At 37.8% G+C, this 19,460-nt stretch overlaps 1 protein-coding gene across 5 annotated transcripts in view; it reads right to left on the bottom strand.

Moving 5' to 3' along the window:
- CDC14A (cell division cycle 14A) overlaps nt 1–19,460 on the bottom strand; it is a 181,655-nt gene that overhangs the window by 46,360 nt on the left and 115,835 nt on the right. For all 5 annotated transcript variants that reach the window (XM_057500470.1, XM_036883870.2, XM_036883871.2 and 2 more), the window contains 2 exons: nt 14,102–14,332; nt 1,690–1,828 (listed from right to left, as the gene is read on the bottom strand). In XM_057500470.1, coding sequence (XP_057356453.1) covers nt 1,690–1,828; nt 14,102–14,332 — 370 coding nt within the window. The remainder of the gene's footprint in view (nt 1–1,689; nt 1,829–14,101; nt 14,333–19,460) is intronic.

The raw sequence follows: 19,460 nt of genomic DNA, 5'->3' as shown, positions 1-19,460 counted from the left end.
TATAGTATGGGCTCACATCTAAGGAAATAACCCTGAGCTTTACAGCTTATCCTTAAGTATCTATAAATGAAAAAAACCTCTCTTCAGTCTAGAGTGTCTTGACCTCATAACCTAGTTCCTTCAGTTATTATTTTGAAATATGGCAGAGAGAGGAGGCATAGTGGGGAGGTAAGAAGGAGGAGGGTGCAGGCATGGATAGGAGGGCTATGGCTTCTGAAACCCTGAGAAAACTACGTGAAACTGACCAGTGCTATTCTCAGCGGTATCTCCTAACCTTGTGAGCAGAAGCTCATAGAGTACTCGGTGCAAGGTGAACATGCAGTAGGTACCTAATGAATGAACATTCCTCCAAACAGTGATTTTAAGAGATTGAGTAAATGGCTTAAAGAAGCAGGCTTTGGTTTCTGTTTTCTAACCCAAGGACCATTTATTCAACTTTAGTAAGCAATTAGTATAACAGGCCCCTGACAGGTACACAGCACAAAGCTCCATGCTACAGGCACAAATAATGCAAAACAGAGGAAGCCACCAGCTGAGAATCTGATACAGAATAGAACTCTAAAAAAAAACAGAATTACTTTATTTGTATCTCAAAAGCAAAAAACCTAGTGGTGTCTGTCTACTTTTTGATCCTATTTCTGGGTATCTTTTTCTTGCATATTCATTACATTTCTGTTTCATTCTCTTAAGCTAAGATATTCTTTCACACTTTTCAACCCTTTTTTCTTATCAGTTATTCCCTCTGAGATTTGCAACTGAAGCAATTCCTCAGTGGGCTCAAGTCCTTTTAACCATTTCAGATGCTTATAGCTTCTTTACAGCATCTCTCTGCAAAATTCATGGTCATTAGTTTCTCACCAAAATAAAATGATTTAAATGGAAAAGGAATTAATCATATGGAAGAGAATGTTATTCAAAACATATCTGTCCCAGCATTAAAAGAAAAAAATGAAATTTCAGCATAAGATATCACTAACTGCCAACATTTTAGAGCTGGACCTAAATGAGTTAGTGCTAATTTCATCTCCTCACTTTATTAATGGGTAAATTGATGGCACTTTCTAAAACTTTGAAGGGAAACTGGAAAAGGTTATATTTCTCTACTTTGTGATCTGTAGATTAATAGTTTGTGAATGATATGTGAATGAATGAATGAATAAATGAATGAATCTGTAAGTGTTCTAAATAAACGTCAGAAAGCTAGTTAGTGGCAGGGCTGAGACTAAAACCCAGTTCTCATTTCTTCTTCCCTGGTGACTCATAAGTTGCTGCTATAGTGGCAGTTAGTTAGTTGTCAGGAAAGCAATAATGTCACCAAAATCACTGACTGACCTTAGTTGTGTTTTTTTTTCATTCTGCTTTTAGACATGCAAACAAAAGAAAAGAACGAAAAGTACCAACTGGGATGACAGAAGAAAATTGCACTGCAGCCAGATCACACATAGAAAATGACAGAAAAAAGGTAGGCAGCGATGGCTCTGTGATTTTCTTCTCACTCTCACCTGATCTAAAAGATATAAAAGGTACGAAGGTAGAATGCATTAGCTGTCAAATCAACAATATTCCATTAGAGGCACAGACTTCTCTAACAATACAGCCATTTTATAACCACAGGCTTGACATAGTCCACAACCAGGAGAACAGAGGTAGAAATGATCAGGAACTCACTAAAAGAGGCAATATACTCACTCTTCCAGGAAGTGCTGCTGGGGTCCTATAATGGAGCCCGGCCGGCAGATTCTGATCCAAGCAATTATTTCAGCATGTGTAAACCTGTAGTGTTTCATGACGTAACAGGCTATCAATGTCCCTGTTCTTCCAAGACCAGCTGTAAGAGAAACAGAACAAGAAATACAAAACATAACAAATGCACCCACAAAAACACTAAGATCAAACCCTCCCCAGAAACTGCAATGGTTTCAAGGGTAATGAAAGATGTTTAAACCAGATAATAATGTAGTGCTTCTTATATGATGCGGGGGTTAAAAGATAATTCTAACTCAAGAAAAATCTTATAGATCATATGATTAAAATAAACATACATAGGAAAATATAAAACTCAGAGCAAGGGTCTTGAAAACTATCAAGTTCAACCCCAAGGGTCTTTGGGAATGACTGTCATTGTGGATATTCTTAAGGCAATGCTGGTTGCATGACAAGCACTTTCAAAATATCAATTGTCTGGTGTCTCCATACTCCCCATTCTTGGCCCCAGCCCAAGCTGAGATGAACCTAGAGTTAACAGTTTGTGCATGTGACCCCTGAGTCAGTCATATAACTAATTATATTATTGTGATAATTTTCAAACCTATTTAAATGGTTAGGGTTTTTTTTAACTTATTTTAGAATAAAGAATCATAGGATCAAACTTAGAAGGCACCTCAAGCCCTATCAACTACCTAACCACAACTGTTTGAATACCATCTCTATCAGGTGGACATCCTAACCTCTACTTCACTCAATCATAGACCAGGATTTCATGATTTCCTCTGTCAATAGGTGTTAACAGAGCACCTACTACCTGCCAGGTACTGCACTCTGACCTGGAGCTACAGTGACAAATAAATCAGACATTGTCCCTGCCCTCGTGAGAACACGCAGCCAACAGAAAGAACCAAGCAAACAAAAAGGCTCAGATTTCATTTCCTGAACACTCCTGCATTTTTAATAACTTGTGTCAGCATTTTTTTATGTTGGAGGATGAGCTCTGATCCAAAGTTTTTTATAAATTGTTTTTTTTTCCTTTCTTCAGGGAAAAGTGATAGGACTTTACCAATCTCTTTATTTATTTATTTATTTATTTATTTATTTATTTATATTTAGGCTTCCTCTTTTTCCAAAAATATTCAAAAACTTGATCAGGCTATATAGGTTCTCAAAAACAGTGGTGGCTGTTTATACACCACAGCAACTGTGACCCAGAGACACCAACCAAGTGAATCACATTAGTGTAACAAGTGAACACGGAATTCAGGACTAAAATCCCCACGTGTCCTGATTCTCATCCAAGAATTCCTTCTGCTGTCGGCTCCCCTGTTCAGCCACTCTTTCTACAGGCACTGACTGAGATCGTCTGTGTACAAGGCGCTGTGATAGGTGTTGGAGATAAAAATGTGAAGAGTCCTGTCCTCCTGAAGTTTATAGTGCTAAACCTATAATGCTTATTTGCATGTTCTAAATCTTCCATTTGTGGCTTCTTGAAAATTATTCTTCATTTTTTATTTTTATTGAAATTAATTTCATATTAATTATACATTTTTATTTATTAAGTGCCACCCATGAACAAGGCACCACACTGAGTTATTTTTCCACTCCTTAAAATCTGTTTCTGTCTTACACACTTTTTCTTATAGAAAGATATAAAGTAGCTCTGTCCTTTTTTAAGCATTAGATTTAAATAGTCAAATGTTTATTCATTGCCTACAAGATACCCAGGACAGGGCTCTACTCATAGGATAAGGATATAAGCAAGTATAGGGTATAATTTTTAACCACAATGGGTTATCAAAGTTGTTGTGACACTTTGTGTAGACATAATATCCACTAAGAAACCAAACAAGAAGATATTAGGTTTAAACTGAAGCTGGGCTCAGAGAGAGCAGAAGGGCCTGTGTGAGCTGCTGGTGTCTTCAAAGAATGTGTCATTTATGACAAGGCCTTTAGCAGATTCTAAAGAATAGGAAAGTCACAGAACATTTCCAGCAAAGGATCCGATAAGCAAAAGCCGGGCTGGTCTAAAGAATGTGTCCTTGTGTGTCAAGTGGAAAAGAAGGTCAGACTCGGAAATGGAGGGTCTAGATTGAAGAGCGCCTCTGAGTCAAGTGGAGGAGCCTGTACTTGGGTGAAGGGGGTTACCAGCCAAGGACCAGAGACACTGAGGATGGCTGAGTTACTGTCAGGAGCCCCCAGGGCCAGATCCGTGGTATTCAGAGCACTGATTGTCACATCTCCTGCATACATGTTTTATTACTCCTCAAATGTAGGTGGATGATGATTAGAAGAACAAAATTCAACTCATTTAAAAAGTATTATGAAATTTATGATATTATCAACAGGTAACAAACATAAAACTGCTATCGTGTAAAAATCTATATTTGTCCTTTACCCAATACTTCAAAAGTGCAAAATAAAACTGTCATATATTTTGGGGACAAGAAAGTGGCAGGCAAAAAGCACATGGATCTGGCAGCGGCATAGCAGCTGGCTTGGAAAGGACAGAGAGAGGAGCCAGAGAGGGCTGCTGGAAGGCTGGGGCGGGAGAGCAGGGCTGGCTGAAAGGCACACAGACTAGGGTGGACAGCGGTCATGAAAGGGAAGAGCTGCATTAGGGCGTTTGGACTGTGTCACAGGGAAAGTTGACATACCACTGGCCTGGAAAACTAGTACAATGTCAATCTCATCCATGAAAATAGTTAGTTAGAAAAGGAAATAGGGGAAAGTTGACAGCTTTGTTTTGTTATATTTAAGACTCTTTCCCCAGAAGGAAGGGTCCTTTTGTCAGCCTTCTCCAGTCAAATAATAAAGAGTACCTTCTCTAATCTCTCCCATAATTCAAAATGCACAGTATCTCAGCAAATCTAAGAAACCATCACATCTTCTAACAGTGTAATATACACCATTATTTAAGTTCCACTAAGAAAAAATTAAACTATGTCATCTTATCAACTTTAAGATCTATCATAGATTCATAAATGTGAAAATGTGAAAAAACTGTCTCTAATTCAGTGTTCCCAACCTTACTCTCTTATTGCCCCCTCAAGAGCCTCTTCAGATATTTTTTCTAATCATTCCCCATGATATTTTACTGCCACAGATATACTGTGTATCAGCTTATGTACTATATGTAAATCTGTGCTTTACATAGAAAAAGAATGCTTTTTACACCCAAAAACAATTTTCCCTCTTGGGGACAATATTGCCCAATTGAAAATGCGTATCAAAAATGCAACTGAAATCACAATCAAGCTCATGTTTATAGGTATCTGGCAATCCCTTCTCATTAACCTTTCCTTTCTAAAAATTATATTTACATATTTACACCATTTCATTAGATGAAGGGTGTGTGTACGCATGGCCTGTTTTCATCTGAAGTACCTTTTGCCCCACATTCAAACATCAACATTCTTTGGAAAAGAGGGAAGTTTAGTTACGGTTTCAGTGGGACTCTTCCTTTAGTATTAGAGCTAAGAGTGATTTCCCTTTCTGCTTCTGCTAAATTGTTAACTCCCTAGACATCTGACAAGACTACAGGTAATCATGTTGACAGAACACAGCTGGACAGCCTGGAGCAGGAACCAGGGCCCATTCGGTTGCCAATGTCCCTCCTTCAAGTGGCCAGTTTGGGTCTCTGTCTGGAGAGAAGATGGCCTTTATGGAGATAACACTACCTCTCACTTCCCCCTCCTGTGCAAGGGGCTGTCTTCTTCCCTCAGTTGAGCTCCTAGTCGCATACACACTACCAAAAAAAGGTGGTACAGAAAATTTTCAAATTTCTCTGAAACTACAGTTGCTACCCCCTTTTAAAAAGAGTCTATAATTTAGATCTATAAAAAGAACATACTTAGCACTCAATAGTTAGGAGCTCTTGCCACAATTCAACAGAATAGGAACATTTCACTAAGTTTCTATTAAAACTTTAACAAATTTTTTAAAGCATTCATAATTAAAGGGCTCCCTGGCACAGCAAGACAAGACGTTGAAAAGTATTCTATTTATACCAAGTTAAAAGCTGCTTGCCTTACAGTCCCAGGCATTTTCTGAAATCAACAATCACATACCAGAACATTACAATGTTGCCATTCTTTTAATTATTATTTGTGTTAGGAAATTTTAAGAATTTATAGCCACCCTTTTTATCAAACACAAGGAAAGAACTGTAGATACTGAATCATTGTGAGATTTCCCACATTCCCAGCAAATTAATTTCCAGTTTGTCTCCATATATAGCATTCTGTGTTGAGGCATGACATATTCATTCTATTCCCAGCAGCTATCAAAGTTCACTTGACATTGGATAAGATTCTCTCTCCCTCCTCTCTGTAGTTCAATTAAAACGATCAGTGCTACTTGAATTCCCAGAAAATTAAGCTGACTTAATTAGGGCAGATGTCACAATAATTAACAGGACTATAGTAGATAACTATGCTATTAAAAGCAATACAGCTGTAATTAAAGTGAAGGTATAATCCTTATGAAAGCATCCTACATGTGTGTACAAGTGGAAGCAAATGAAATAACACTCTCAAAAAGATGTCACCATATGTGAATATGACTTTCGTATACAAGAACTGACCTCAGTAGTAAAGGTTCTGATTCTGAATAAAAATATAAAACTGTAGTATTATGTGTATGCATATTTTATAAACACACACACATATATTTCTTAAAATGCCAACATTCACGGGTCAAGAACATAACACAGAGAATACCTGAAACATGAATGCTTAATACCAGAGGGCTTTATTTACACAATGTTTGTTAGGTGAGGAATGCTATCAAGAGAGACAATGAGTTTTGCCAGCATCTAACCTCACCCATCAGGACACCCACAGTCGGTGCAGCCAGGTTCCTCAGCCCCCTGGGCAGAGGCCAGCCCCACCCACCAGTGCGCCCACAGCAATCACAGCCCAGTCATAGCAGGTGGGCACATGCAGCCCACACAAGGCAGCCCCTGGAGTGTCTGGTTCTGGTGACCAAGGGAGATTGCATATGGGCCCCACAGGATGCCTTCTACATAAGGCCACTACCTCCAAGACTAAGAGATATAGTATGTCTACCTAACACACAGAAACAAACTCAGAGAGTTAGACAAAATGAGAAGATAGAGGAATATGTTCCAAACCAAAGAACAAGACAAAAACTCAGGAAAAAAGCTACACAAAACAGAGACAAACAATCTCCCTGATAAAGAGTTCAAAGTAATGGTCATGAGGATGCTCACTGGACTTGAGAGGAAAGTGGATGAACTCAGTGAGAACTTCAACAAAGAGACAAAAAAATATAAAAAAGAACCAGTCAGAGCTGAAGAATAAAATAAATGAAATGAAAAATATGCTAAAGAGAATCAACAGCAGATTAGAGAATGCAGAATAATGAATCAGCAATCTAGAAAACATGGTAGAGGAACTAATCCAAGCTGAACAGCAAAAAGAAAAAAGAATTTTAAAAAATGAAGATAGGTTAAGGGACATCTAGGATAACATCACACATACTAATATTCATATTATAGGGATCCCAAAATGAGAAGAGAGAGAACACAGCAGAAAATTAAATAATAGTTGAAAACTTTCCTAAAACCTGGGGAAGGGACCAGACATCAGGTCCAGGAATCAAAGAGAGCCCCAAACAAGATGAACCGAAGCAGGTCCACACCAGCACATAATTAAAATGTCAAAAATTAAACATAGAGAAAAAATCTTAAAGGCAGGAATAGAAAAACAACTAGCTACATAAAAGAGACCCCCCATAAGATGATTACCCGATTTTTCAGCAGAAACGTTACAGGCCAGAAGGAAGTGGAATAATACATTCAAAGTGCTGAAAGGCAAATACCAACAACCAAGAATTCAGAATTGAAGGAGCGATAGTTTCTTAGACAACAAAAGTTAAAGGAGTTTATCATCATTAAACCAGCCTTACAAAAAATGTTAAAGGGACTTCTTAAGTAGAAAAGAAAAGGCCAAAATTAGAAAATTATGAAAGGAAAGAAATTTACTAATAAAAGCAAACATATAGTAAAGGTGGTAGATCAGTCACTTATAAAGCTAGTATGAAGATTAAAAGACAAAAGCAATAAAATCAATTCTATCTGCAATAATTAGTTAAGGGATACACAAAATAAAAAGACATAAAATATGATATCATACAAATAAAACATGGAGGGAGTATAAAAATGTAGTGCTTCTAGAAAGTGTTTAAACTTAAGTACTATCAACTTAAAAAAGACTGCAATACATGTAGGATTTTATATATGAACCTCATGGTAGCCACAAACCAAAACCAGTAACAGATCCAAACATAATGTTAAAGAAAAGCATCAAATCACAAGGGAAGGGAGCAAGAGAAGATAAAGAAAAAGAGGAGAACTACAAAAATAACCAGAACACACTTAACAAAATGGCAACAAGTACATACCTATCAATAATTACTTTAATTGTAAACAGACTGAATGCTCCAATCAAAAGGCACAGGGTGACTGAGTGGATAAAAAATACAAGATCCATCTATAGTCTGCCTACAAAAGACTCACTTCAAAAATAAGGACACACATAGACAGAAAGTGAAGGGATGGAAAAAAATATTCTGAGCAAACAGAAGCAAAAAATAAAAATAAAGGCTGGGGTGATAATACTTATATCAGACAAAGTAGGCTTTAAAACAAAGACTGTAACAAGAAACAAAAAAGGGCATTACATAATGATAATGGGATCAATCCAACAAGAGGATATAATAAATGTAAACATCTATGTACCCAACACAGGAGCACCTAAATAGAAAGCAAATATTAACAGATATAAAAGAAGAAACTGATAGTAATACAGTAACAGTAGGGGACTTTAACACCTCACTTATGTCAATGGATAGATCATCCAGACAGTAAATCAGTAAGGAAACAGTAGTTCTTAACAATATGCTAGACCAGATGGAATTAGCAGTTATATACAGAACATTCCATCCAAAAACAGCAAAATATACATTGATTTCAAGTGCACATGAAACATTCTCCAAGGTAATTCATATTAGACCACAAAACAAGTCTCAATAAATTTAAGACTGAAATCATACCAAGCATCTTTTCTAACCACAATGGTATGAAACTAGATATCAATTACAGGAAAGAAAACTGGAAAAAAACACAAGCACATGGAGGCTAAACAACACACTATTAAACAACTAATGGATCAATGAAGAAATCAAGGAGGAAGTAAGAAAAATACCTTGAGACAAATGAAATTGGAAACACAACACCTCAAAATCTTTGGGACAGAGCAAAAGCAATTCTAAGAGGGAAGTTTACAGTGATACAGACCAGACCTACCTCAAGAAATAAAAAAAAATCTCAAATAATCTGACCTTATACAAAACTAGAAAAGAAGGAACAACCAAAGCCCAAGTTAGTAGAAGGAAGGAAATAGTACAGATCAGAGCAGAAATAAATGAAATAGAGACTTTAAAAAATTAGAAAAGATTGATGAAACTAAGAGCTAATGAAACTAAGGTTCTTTGAGAAGATTAACAAAACTGATAAACCTTTAGCCAGATTCATCAAGGAAAAAAGGGAGAAGCCTCAGGTAAATAAAATCAGAAATTAAAGGAACTTATAACTGACACCACAGAAATACAAAGTGTTGTAAGAGACTACCGTGAAAAATTATATGCCAACAAATTGGACAACCTAGAAGAAATGGATAAATTCTGAGAAAAGCACAATCTACCAAGACTGAATAAGGAAGAAATAGACAATCTGCACAAACTGATTACTAGTAATGAAATTCAACCAGTAATCAAAAACTCCCAACAAACAAAAGTCCTGGACCAGATGGCTTCACAGGTGAAGTCTACCAAATATTTAAAGAGCAAACAACTGTTCTCAAACTATTCTAAAAAATTGAAGAGGAAGGAAAATTCCAAATTCATTCTATGAGGCTAGCATTACCCTGAAAACAAAACAAAGACACTACAGAAAAAGAAAAGAAAATTACAAGCCAATATCCCTGATGAATATTGATGTAAAAATCCCTCAAAAATATTAACAAACTGATTTTAACAATACATTAAAAAGACCATTCACCATGATCAAATGGGATTTATTCTAGGGATGCAAGGATGGTTCAATATCTGCCAATCAATCATCATGTTATACCACATTAACAAAATGAAGAGTAAAAATCCTATGATTATCTCAATAGATGCAGAAAAGGCATTTGACAAAATTCAACATCCATTTATGATAAAAACTCTCAACAAAGTTGGTAGAGAGGGAACAACCTCAACATAATAAAGTGCACAAATGACAAGCCCACAGCTAACATCATACTCAGTGGTAAAAAGCTGAAAGTTTTTCTTCTAAGTACAGGAACAAGACAAGGATACCCACTCTCACCATTTTCATTCAACATTAGTACTGGAGGTCCTAACCACAGCAATCATACAAGAAAAATAAATAAAAGACATGCAAATTGGTAAGAAAGAAGAATAACCCTCACTATTTGCAGATGACATGATTTATTATATATAGAACATCTTAAAGACTTTACCAAAAAAATTATTAGAACCATAAGTGAATTCCATAAAGTTGCAGGATACAAAATTAATACATAGGACTCTGTGGCACTTCTATACATTAATAACAAATTAGAAGATACAGAAATTAAGAAAACAATCCCAGTTACAATTGCAGCAGAAAGAATAATACATCAGGAATAAATTTAACCAAGGAGGTAAAAGATCTACACTCTCAAAAACGTAAGACATTGATGAAAGAAAACATAAGACATTGATGAAGATAACCCAAATAAATGGAAAGATAGACCATGCTCATGAACTGGAGCAACTAACATTGTTAATATGTTCTAACCACCCTAAGCAATCTACAGATACATGCAATCCCTATCAAAATACCAATAGCATTTTTCACAGAACTAGGACAAATAATCCTAAAATTTGACTGGAACAAGAAAAGATCTCAAATAGCCAAAGCAATTTTGAGAAAGAACAACAAAGCTGGAGGTATCACACTCCCTGATTTCAAACTATACTACAAAGCTATACTAATCAAAATAAATCTGGTATAAAAATAGGTAAATCAATGGAACAGAACAAACAGGCAAGAAATAGATGTATATGGTCAATCAAGCTACAAAAGAGGAAGCAAAATTATACAATGGGGAAAAGATAGTCTCTTCAATAAATGGTGTTGGGAAAACTGGACAACTACATGCAAAATAATGAAACTGGACCACTTCCTTATACCATACACAAAAATAAATTCACAATGAATCAAAGACTTAAATGTAAGACCTGAAACCAGAAAACTCCTAAAAGAAAGCATAGACATCATCATTCACAATATTTTTCTGTATCTGTCTTCCCAAAAGGGAAACAAAGGCAAAAATAAACAACTGGGACAACATTAAATTAAAAACTTTTTCACAGCAAAGGAAACTGCCAACAAAACAAAAAGGCAGCCTACTGAATGGGAGTGCATATTCATAAATGATATTTCTGATAAAGGGTTAATATAAAAAATATATAAAGAACTCATACAACTCAATACCAAAAAAACCCCAACTAAGCCAGTTAAAAAAGTAGGTGGAGGACATGAACAGACATTTTTTCAAAGAATAAATATAGATGGCCAACAGGCACATGAAAAGATGCTCACATCACTAATCATCAGGGAAATGCAAATCAAAATCACAATGAAATATCACCTTATACCAGTCAGAATGGCTAGTATTAAAAAGACAAGAAATAACAGGAGTTAGCAAGGATGTGGAGAAAGGGAATCCTCTTGCACTATTGGTGAAAATATAAATAGGTGCAGCCACTATGGAAAATGGCATGGAGATTCCTCAAAACATTAAAAACAGAAATGCTATGTGATCTAATAATTCCACCTCTGAGAATTTACCCAAAGAAAACAAAAACACTAATTTGAAAAGATATATGTACCCCATATTTATTGCAGCATCAATTAAAATAGCCAAGATATGAAAGCAACCTAACTGTCCACCAACAGATGAATGAATAAAGATGTAATATGTAAATACAATGGAATATTATTCAGCTATAAAAAAGAATGAAATTGTGACATTTGTGACAGCATAGACAGATCCAGAGAGGATCATGCTAAGTGAAATAGGACAGAGAAAGACAAATACAATGCAATTTCACTTATGTGGAATTTAGAAAAACAGAACAAATGAACAAAAAAACAGAAACAAACTCATAAATACAGAGAACAACCTGGTGGCTGCCAAAAGGGAGGGTGTGGGAGTATGGGCAAATAGTTGAAGGGGATTAAGAAGTAGAAACTTCCAATTATAAAATAAATAAGTCATGGGGATGAAAAGTACAGCATAAGTAATATAGCCAATAATGTAGTAATTTTGTGTGGTGACAGATGGTAACTACACTTACTGTGGTGAGCACTGCATAATGTATATTAATGTCAAATCACTATGCTATACACCTGAAACTAATATAATATTATATGCCAACTATACTTCAATTTACAAATGTTAAAAAGAAATGCTGAGTTTTAATGAAAGCTTTGCAGTTTTTTCCCCATGAATTTTCAATTCAAAACATGAGACATAGGTAAGCTTTATGACTTGGTAATCATAAAACCGACTGACTAGGAAATAAGGCCAATTTATTCCCAGGAAAAATACTGGTTTTTATGACACAAAAATAAACTTTGAAAGTAAGCATATGAATATCTCCTACTAAACATTGACAGCTGCCATATTCTCATTATCTCTCAAGTTCCACTGATATCTGAAATATGTGAAATGCAGGGTTTTTCTTGGGCCTGGGCAATCTCTAACAACATGAAACAGAAATGGGGTACAAATGCACCACATGAGGGGCAAGCTAGCCCACAGTACTCCCACTGTGACCTGATTAGAACTGAAAGCAACAGTCAACGGTGATTAGTGAACAAAGACACCTGCCTTATTAACAGATCCACCACCCTAGATGGAGTAGGAAGTTGTGCAAGTCAGGGTGCAGTCCTGATTAAAAAAGGGGAAGGGGAGGGTAGAGGCTATGTCAGTGTGGACGAAGCCGGCCATAAGGAGTCCTCAACTAAATCAGGGCTGTGTGCAGCTCATTTCCATCTCTCTGGGTCTCAGGGAAAATGCAGCCTCCTGTCGCTCAGCAAGTACCTCCACCTACTCAAATCTTAAACATAGAAACAAGGGCCTACAAAATGGTATTTTAATTTCTGTCAGAACCAAAGCCATGCTTGTCTGAATAAGTCAGTTACAGCAGCACTAGGCACATGAAAAGAACAGTACAATCCCCAACACCTACTAGACAATTAAGCATAAAACTCCACAAAAAAGTGGTTCTCAGACTCAAAACTATGAGAACAGCACCCCCCGGTGGCACTATGGAAAGCTGCATGTGAGGAACTAAAGGCTCCATCTCTCAGGGGCCACAGATTTCTCTGCTTGTCACTGAAATCAAAGACCCCAGTAAAATACCTTCAACCGTGCTGGAAAATCTAAAATGGAACTTGAGCTTCCTCACAGTCTAACAACTAGGCTTAAAGCAAATGTTACTTCATATTTTCTGAGTAGCTGACACAAGGTTGCCAGAGAAAATACAGAATGCACATATTAAAAAGTATTCATTATCTGAACTTCTAATTTAACTGGGCATCCTGTATTTTTATTTTCCGAATCTGGCAACCTTATGCCTCTTATAAACTGAACAACCCCTGCCCCCAAGTACTCTTCCCTTGAGACCACAGATTCATTTACAGTCTTTCAGGTCAAAGAGGCAACGACACATCTGTGGCCAAGTAAGCTATCAGATGACTCCTGAATGCTGCCATCCTTTAGCAATGGGCAGGGAAGACACTCTATTTTATGATGCAAAAGACTAGCAGGGGAAGGGAGGAGCAGAGGGTGAAATGGAAGTCTGGAAAGCTGGGTCATAAAATGGGAGCATTAAACACCAGATAGCTGCAGAAAGATGGAAAGGAGATGGGCAACTCTGGAACGCAAAGTGAAAGGGGAGCCAACACCGATGCCCCTTTGACAACTGTACCTAATTAAACGTCTCCTGCCAGCCTGCAGACACTGCTGCTGTGATCTGGGATTTCCCCACCACGTGGCCCCTGGTGTCACCCAGCATGAACTTGAAAAGGTCAGAAAAACTGCTTTACCTAGAAAGTCCCACCACCACTGATTATCCACATCCAAGCAACCATTCCTTTCAGGCTATTTAAATGGGTTTATGTTCAAGTGTTCTGAAACCAAGACATAAACTCATTTTTTTCCTAAGACAGTAACCGGCTTCGTTTTGCATGATTTGCTCCTCTGGATTCCTCCCCTGGGTTACAGGGTGACCGCCGAGGCCTCCCGCGCACCTTTGCAGTGAACCGCTATGGCCCCGTCCGTGTTCTCACAGATACTCAGGAACCTCCTCACGATGTTGTCACTGGGAGTGCTGCCGTCGATGAAGAACAGGTCATAGTGCTCGAAGCCCACGTCTGTGAAGCGCTTTGCCTCGTAAATCTTCTTGTTCAGCCTCACGATTGCAGTTACATTATGCTTTTTGAAGTAAGGAAAGTAGGCTTCGGGGGCATGAAGAGGATAACCTAAAGGAGAAAAGGAGCTATGAGCAAAAGGCACGCATTTCATCTTACCTGACCCAGAAACACGAAAGCCCTTCACAATGAAATTTATCTCAACAGAGCTTATGACGAAAATGAATTTCATGAGACTCTACAAGCCTGCAGCACATTCCCAAAAGCAGCAATCTGAATAACTGTTTTTAAAAAAAAATCCAGACGAGTGAATAAAAAAAAACACCTCTAAGTATTAGAAATAGCTCAAGAAAATTCAAAACCTCAACCTCTGAGATTCAAATCCTGGGAGCATAACGCTTCCCAAGCCAAAACAAAGAAATTCCTGAGGCACTCCAATATCCACAGTCAGCGTGGAATGATTCTTTGTGCCTTTTATTCCACTTGACAAACAGTTGTCAACCACAGTTAAAGCATTTTTGCCAGATGTATCCTTTTTATCTCCAGTGCAATCCCCCACAGAAGATGAACAATCATGAGCACCCACCATGTACCAGTCAGTTGCCTATGATTTATTTTTAATTCTCAAAACAGCCTATTAGGATAAGAATCATTAACCCCACTTAACAGATTAAGAAACAAAAAGAGGTCGAATAGTTTTTTGTAGACAGTTTCTTTTGGGGGTGGACCAAGATGATCAGCCTCTAAACCACCTTCTATTTTGAGTGGATCGAGCATCATGTGAGCATCGCTGGAAGTCACAGAGTCTGTTGGGTTACAGACACAGGAACTAGACTTGGCCAATCACCAAGGTGACCACCGGGGGCTTTGGCCACTACAGACCTTGCCCAGCAGCCCCAGGGGTTACGGGGCCTAATTTCTCAGCACACTGATTACCACCTCTGTAACCCGTTCAGGGCTCACTGACTCCCAGGCATAGCAGGTGAGACCATCTCATTCAGAACTCCTTCAGGATGATGGGCTCCAAGCACTGGGGGGGCAGCAGCCAGCAAGGTGAAGTGCCAGTTTCTGCTCTGTGTCCTTGGCTGCATTTCCTGATGCCCCTGTATATGTTAGTCATTTCCTATTTTCTCTTAGCTGCAAGCCAACCTTCTCATGCTGGGGGTGGGGTCTGCATATTACACTTGCAGCTGGCTTCCTTTCAGTTCAAGATACGAGAGGTCCTTAAGCACAACTACAGGCCAGAGGAAGGAGAAGGGACTTCTGTTTGGGGGCCAGCATGGTCTCAGCATCAGAAGATAGGGGCAGCCAGAGTGCCCAGGGGCCTGTAACCCAGCCTTATGTTCTCCACTCCTCAGCCCCCAGATGCAAACACCAGCTGTGAAGTATTCCCTTCAGACTCCCTGGTGCCAGCCTGGCTCCTCCTCTGAGCCCCCAGGTTCTGGTATCCCCACTTTTTTTGCCCTTGTGTCTCCCCTGCCTTAAAAGCAGTAGCTATTTCCTCCATAACATTCTCATTTCTTCAATGTTGCCCTTTTACCTTTTAGCTTTCTCTGTAACAAATCCCTTATATTAAATTCCCTCTGTTGGAAATGGTGTGGTTTCTATTTCCCTCCCGGACCCTGCTGCTACATTATCTCCCTCAGATCCTATTCATTTTCTAAGCCTCATTCTCCAGCCTTCCCTTGAGGCTATGAATGCTCTCCAACATAATTCCAGTAAATGGCTTTCTGGTTTAATTTACCAGTGTTGGTTCTGCTGCCTGCCAACAAAAACCCTAACTGGCGCATTGGGCCGAGGTAACACAATAGTTGGAGGCAGAGCAAACTAGTCCATGGTCCAGATACGTGATTTTCACAGGTCCTGCTGCTTTCGAGTGAACAGGTAACAAGGAGCTTATTTTCAGTCTTCTGCATAGAAACAGTAATTCATACACACACATTTAGAGAAAACAGATGCTTTTCAACTTGTAAAAATCAAATCTGTCTTTCTAGTTGGTTTATTTGCTCAAACTATTTCCCAGCAGCAGATTTACAGCCTAAAGGAAAAAAGGACAGCGGTTGGCGTAAGGAAACGAAAGCTGTTCTATCACGTAAAGAATGGGAAGGAGGAGCTCACACACATGCGAGCTTTTCCTTGGTGCTGGCAGGCTGATGAGCACTTGTGACGCAGGGTCCCTAGCGTAACTGGCACCTCCGTGATGGCACTTGTCACCCAGTGTGTTGATGGTTGCTTTGATGTCTATCCCCTTCTCATCTCCACCAAGACTACGAGAACTTTTCTCTTCAAATATTAAGTTCCTTCAGAAGTAAGTAGCACTTGGATAATACACCTGAGCCAACTATTAAGAGAAACTATGTATATCATAGAACATTGAAATAATAACAATCATGATGATAATCATACCTAACCCTTACGGAGTGCTTCCTGTGTGCCAGGCACTAAGTGCTTCGTGAGGATTGCCTTACTAACCTTTGCAATTGCCCAATTCCTGATGCTTGTAAAAGTAAAATGGCCCAGGCACACAGGCTAGTAAGAGATAGAGGAGGCACTTGAACCTGGGCAGTCTGATTCCTGGGCATGCACTGGGGCTGATTTCCTGTAAGATCCAATTTGACTCTATTTGTCAAATTAGAAAGGAGAACTATACAAACATTAGGGGTTGTACTTCCTAGAGTTGATAAACAGATTTCTTTAAATCCTCAAAACTGTGTCAAAAGAGTTATAACCAATAATGACAATATCCTATGGCCTGTGAATAACGGTGGGTAGTGTCAACACTGGTTGCTTTGGAGGGTGGCTGGTTTTAGCAAGGCACACGGAGCCGACGGAGCAGTCACTCGACACTTACTCCCTCTGGCCACTAGATGACGCCCTGGCATCAGTAAAGGACGGGCAGAGCTCAGAAGACGACCAAACACTGAAACAACTTCAGAGCTAAGAGAGATTTTCAATTCACCTCTTCCTAGAGATTAATTTAGGAAGTGCATTTAAAGTTAGGAAACTCAAGGACATCAGCACAAAACGAGCAGTCCACTCACTCATCATTAAAAGAAAAACTACAAAATGCGGCAGGCAAATGTAGGAAGCAATAAAATGTTTATTGGGCTCAATAATGATAAAACTGTAATCAAAATATCTGCTATCTAATAAACACCTATTATGTGCCTGACGCTGTGCAAAGCACTTCATATAATATCTCTGATCCTCACCAGATGCCCGCATGTGCATCCTATTTCTCCGTTTGATATATGAGTAAACTGATGCTCAGAGAAGTTGAGATGTTCACAGACGTTCAAACAACCAGTTAGGGGTGGGGCCAGGCTTCAACCTGCCCAGAATCTTTACACCTCACTGCTCTTATTAAATGAGCAGTCTGACGCTAAAACTGTTGAGATTCCCTGTTTCAAGCTGTCTTCTCTGTGTGTGTGTGTGTGTGGCAGTTTTTTTTATTTTAATAGAAATGAGAAGGCCATTGCCACCTGAGAGTTTGGGGTTTTTCATTGAAAATCTAAAATCCAAAATATTTTCCATTCTGCAATAGAACTCATTTATCAATTCAACTTGTTTGACAAAAATAAATGCATAAATAAAAGACAGGGCTGTTCACTGCCCCAATGTCAAAACAATGTGCACTTGAAATGTCTAGTTACTTGCTGACACAACACACACTTGAGACTCTTATAATGCATTCTGCCCAGATTCCAAGATTTTAAGGCCTCCTTTTGCTATATCAGAGCAACAGCTATTTGAGTTTTAGCTCATAAAAATATCTACCATTTCTACTAATAAACACCTAACATGACTTTCAGCCTCCTCAGGAAACATAGGGTTTCTCAATTTTAAAAATATTAAAAGAATGTACCAAGATTCTACTATAACAGGTGAAGTTTATTAATACCATCACAAAATTATTTTTTCAAGTTCAAAAAAGATTTTCAAAAAAAAAATAATCACCAAGCTTCTAGGTAATATCAGGATCTTAAAATGGGGATTCCAGTAAAATATCAGTATTTTACCAATGACAGCCTTCACTGACATTGTTCCAGATATCATAAAAATTGACAAATATTAGGCACTTTGAAACCTGTCTTTCTCAATGTAAAATGGCACAATATATGCATAGAAAAAAGATGTATCTAGAGCAGTATCTTAACAGTGGTTGTTTCTAGATTATATAATTACAGGCAACTTTTTATCTCTATTGCTTAAATATTCTATAATGAACATGTACTTCCTCTGTAAATAAAAAAGAACACAGAATTTGGAATCAGAGAACAGTGCTTGAATCCATATGCTCACACTTTCTGGCTGTTAGGTAATCTGGGCAAGTAGGTAACTCCTCTGAGCCTCCATCTTCCCTTCTATAAATTAACTGCCATCTATTCTAGAGGGCTAGGTACCTTTCCTGGCATAAAAGCAAGCACTGGCTATAATTATTTCCCTGTACTTCATAATGGGACCAAACAGAATTAAGATTTTTGACAATTAAGAAGGTACAATCTTCCAGTTAAAAAATAAGATGAGGCTATAATACACAGTATAGGGAAATATAGTCAATAACATTGAAACAACTTTGTATGATGACAGATGGCAATAGACTTATTATTGTTGACCATTTCCTAAGGTATATAAATACTGAATCACTATGTTGTACACCTGAAACTAGTATGATATTTGTATGTCAATTATTCTTCAGTGTAAAAAAAAAAAAAAGAAATATCACACAAAATATTCATAGCCTTCTACCTAGTCATTCTTTTAAGAACTTAAAGAAACTGGAGCTGTACAAAAAGATGTTACAAAATGTACACCATCCATAAGTTTTTAAAAAATGAAAACCTGCAAATAACTTAGGTCTCATTCAAAAACTAGTCAGTTAATTAACAAAATTATGGTATAGTCGTTAAATAATATACAATACAGTCATGGAAAATTATAATGAAGATCTATATTTACTGTCATAGAAAGGAGTCTGTGATATGTTAAATGAAAAAGCTGCTATAAGACAGTAATTATGTTATGACTCCATGCTTGTAAAAAAATTGGAATACTTTTATATGTGTGCATGTGTGTGTGTATTTGTGTGTGTATTCTCTGAGAGAGAAAAAAAATGTATGCAAGTAAAAAAACAGAGGAACAAATGCAAAGAAAATCAAAACCCAATAATCCCCACCAGCTAGTAAATCAAGAAAACTTAGAACTATAGGTCTTCTTATGCTTTTTTTATTAGTTCGCC

The sequence above is a fragment of the Manis pentadactyla genome, chromosome 4, assembly GCF_030020395.1.
Source record: "Manis pentadactyla isolate mManPen7 chromosome 4, mManPen7.hap1, whole genome shotgun sequence".
NCBI lineage: Eukaryota > Metazoa > Chordata > Mammalia > Pholidota > Manidae > Manis > Manis pentadactyla.
Note: the sequence above shows the minus strand (reverse complement) of the source record. Positions and strands in the feature narration are given on the sequence as shown.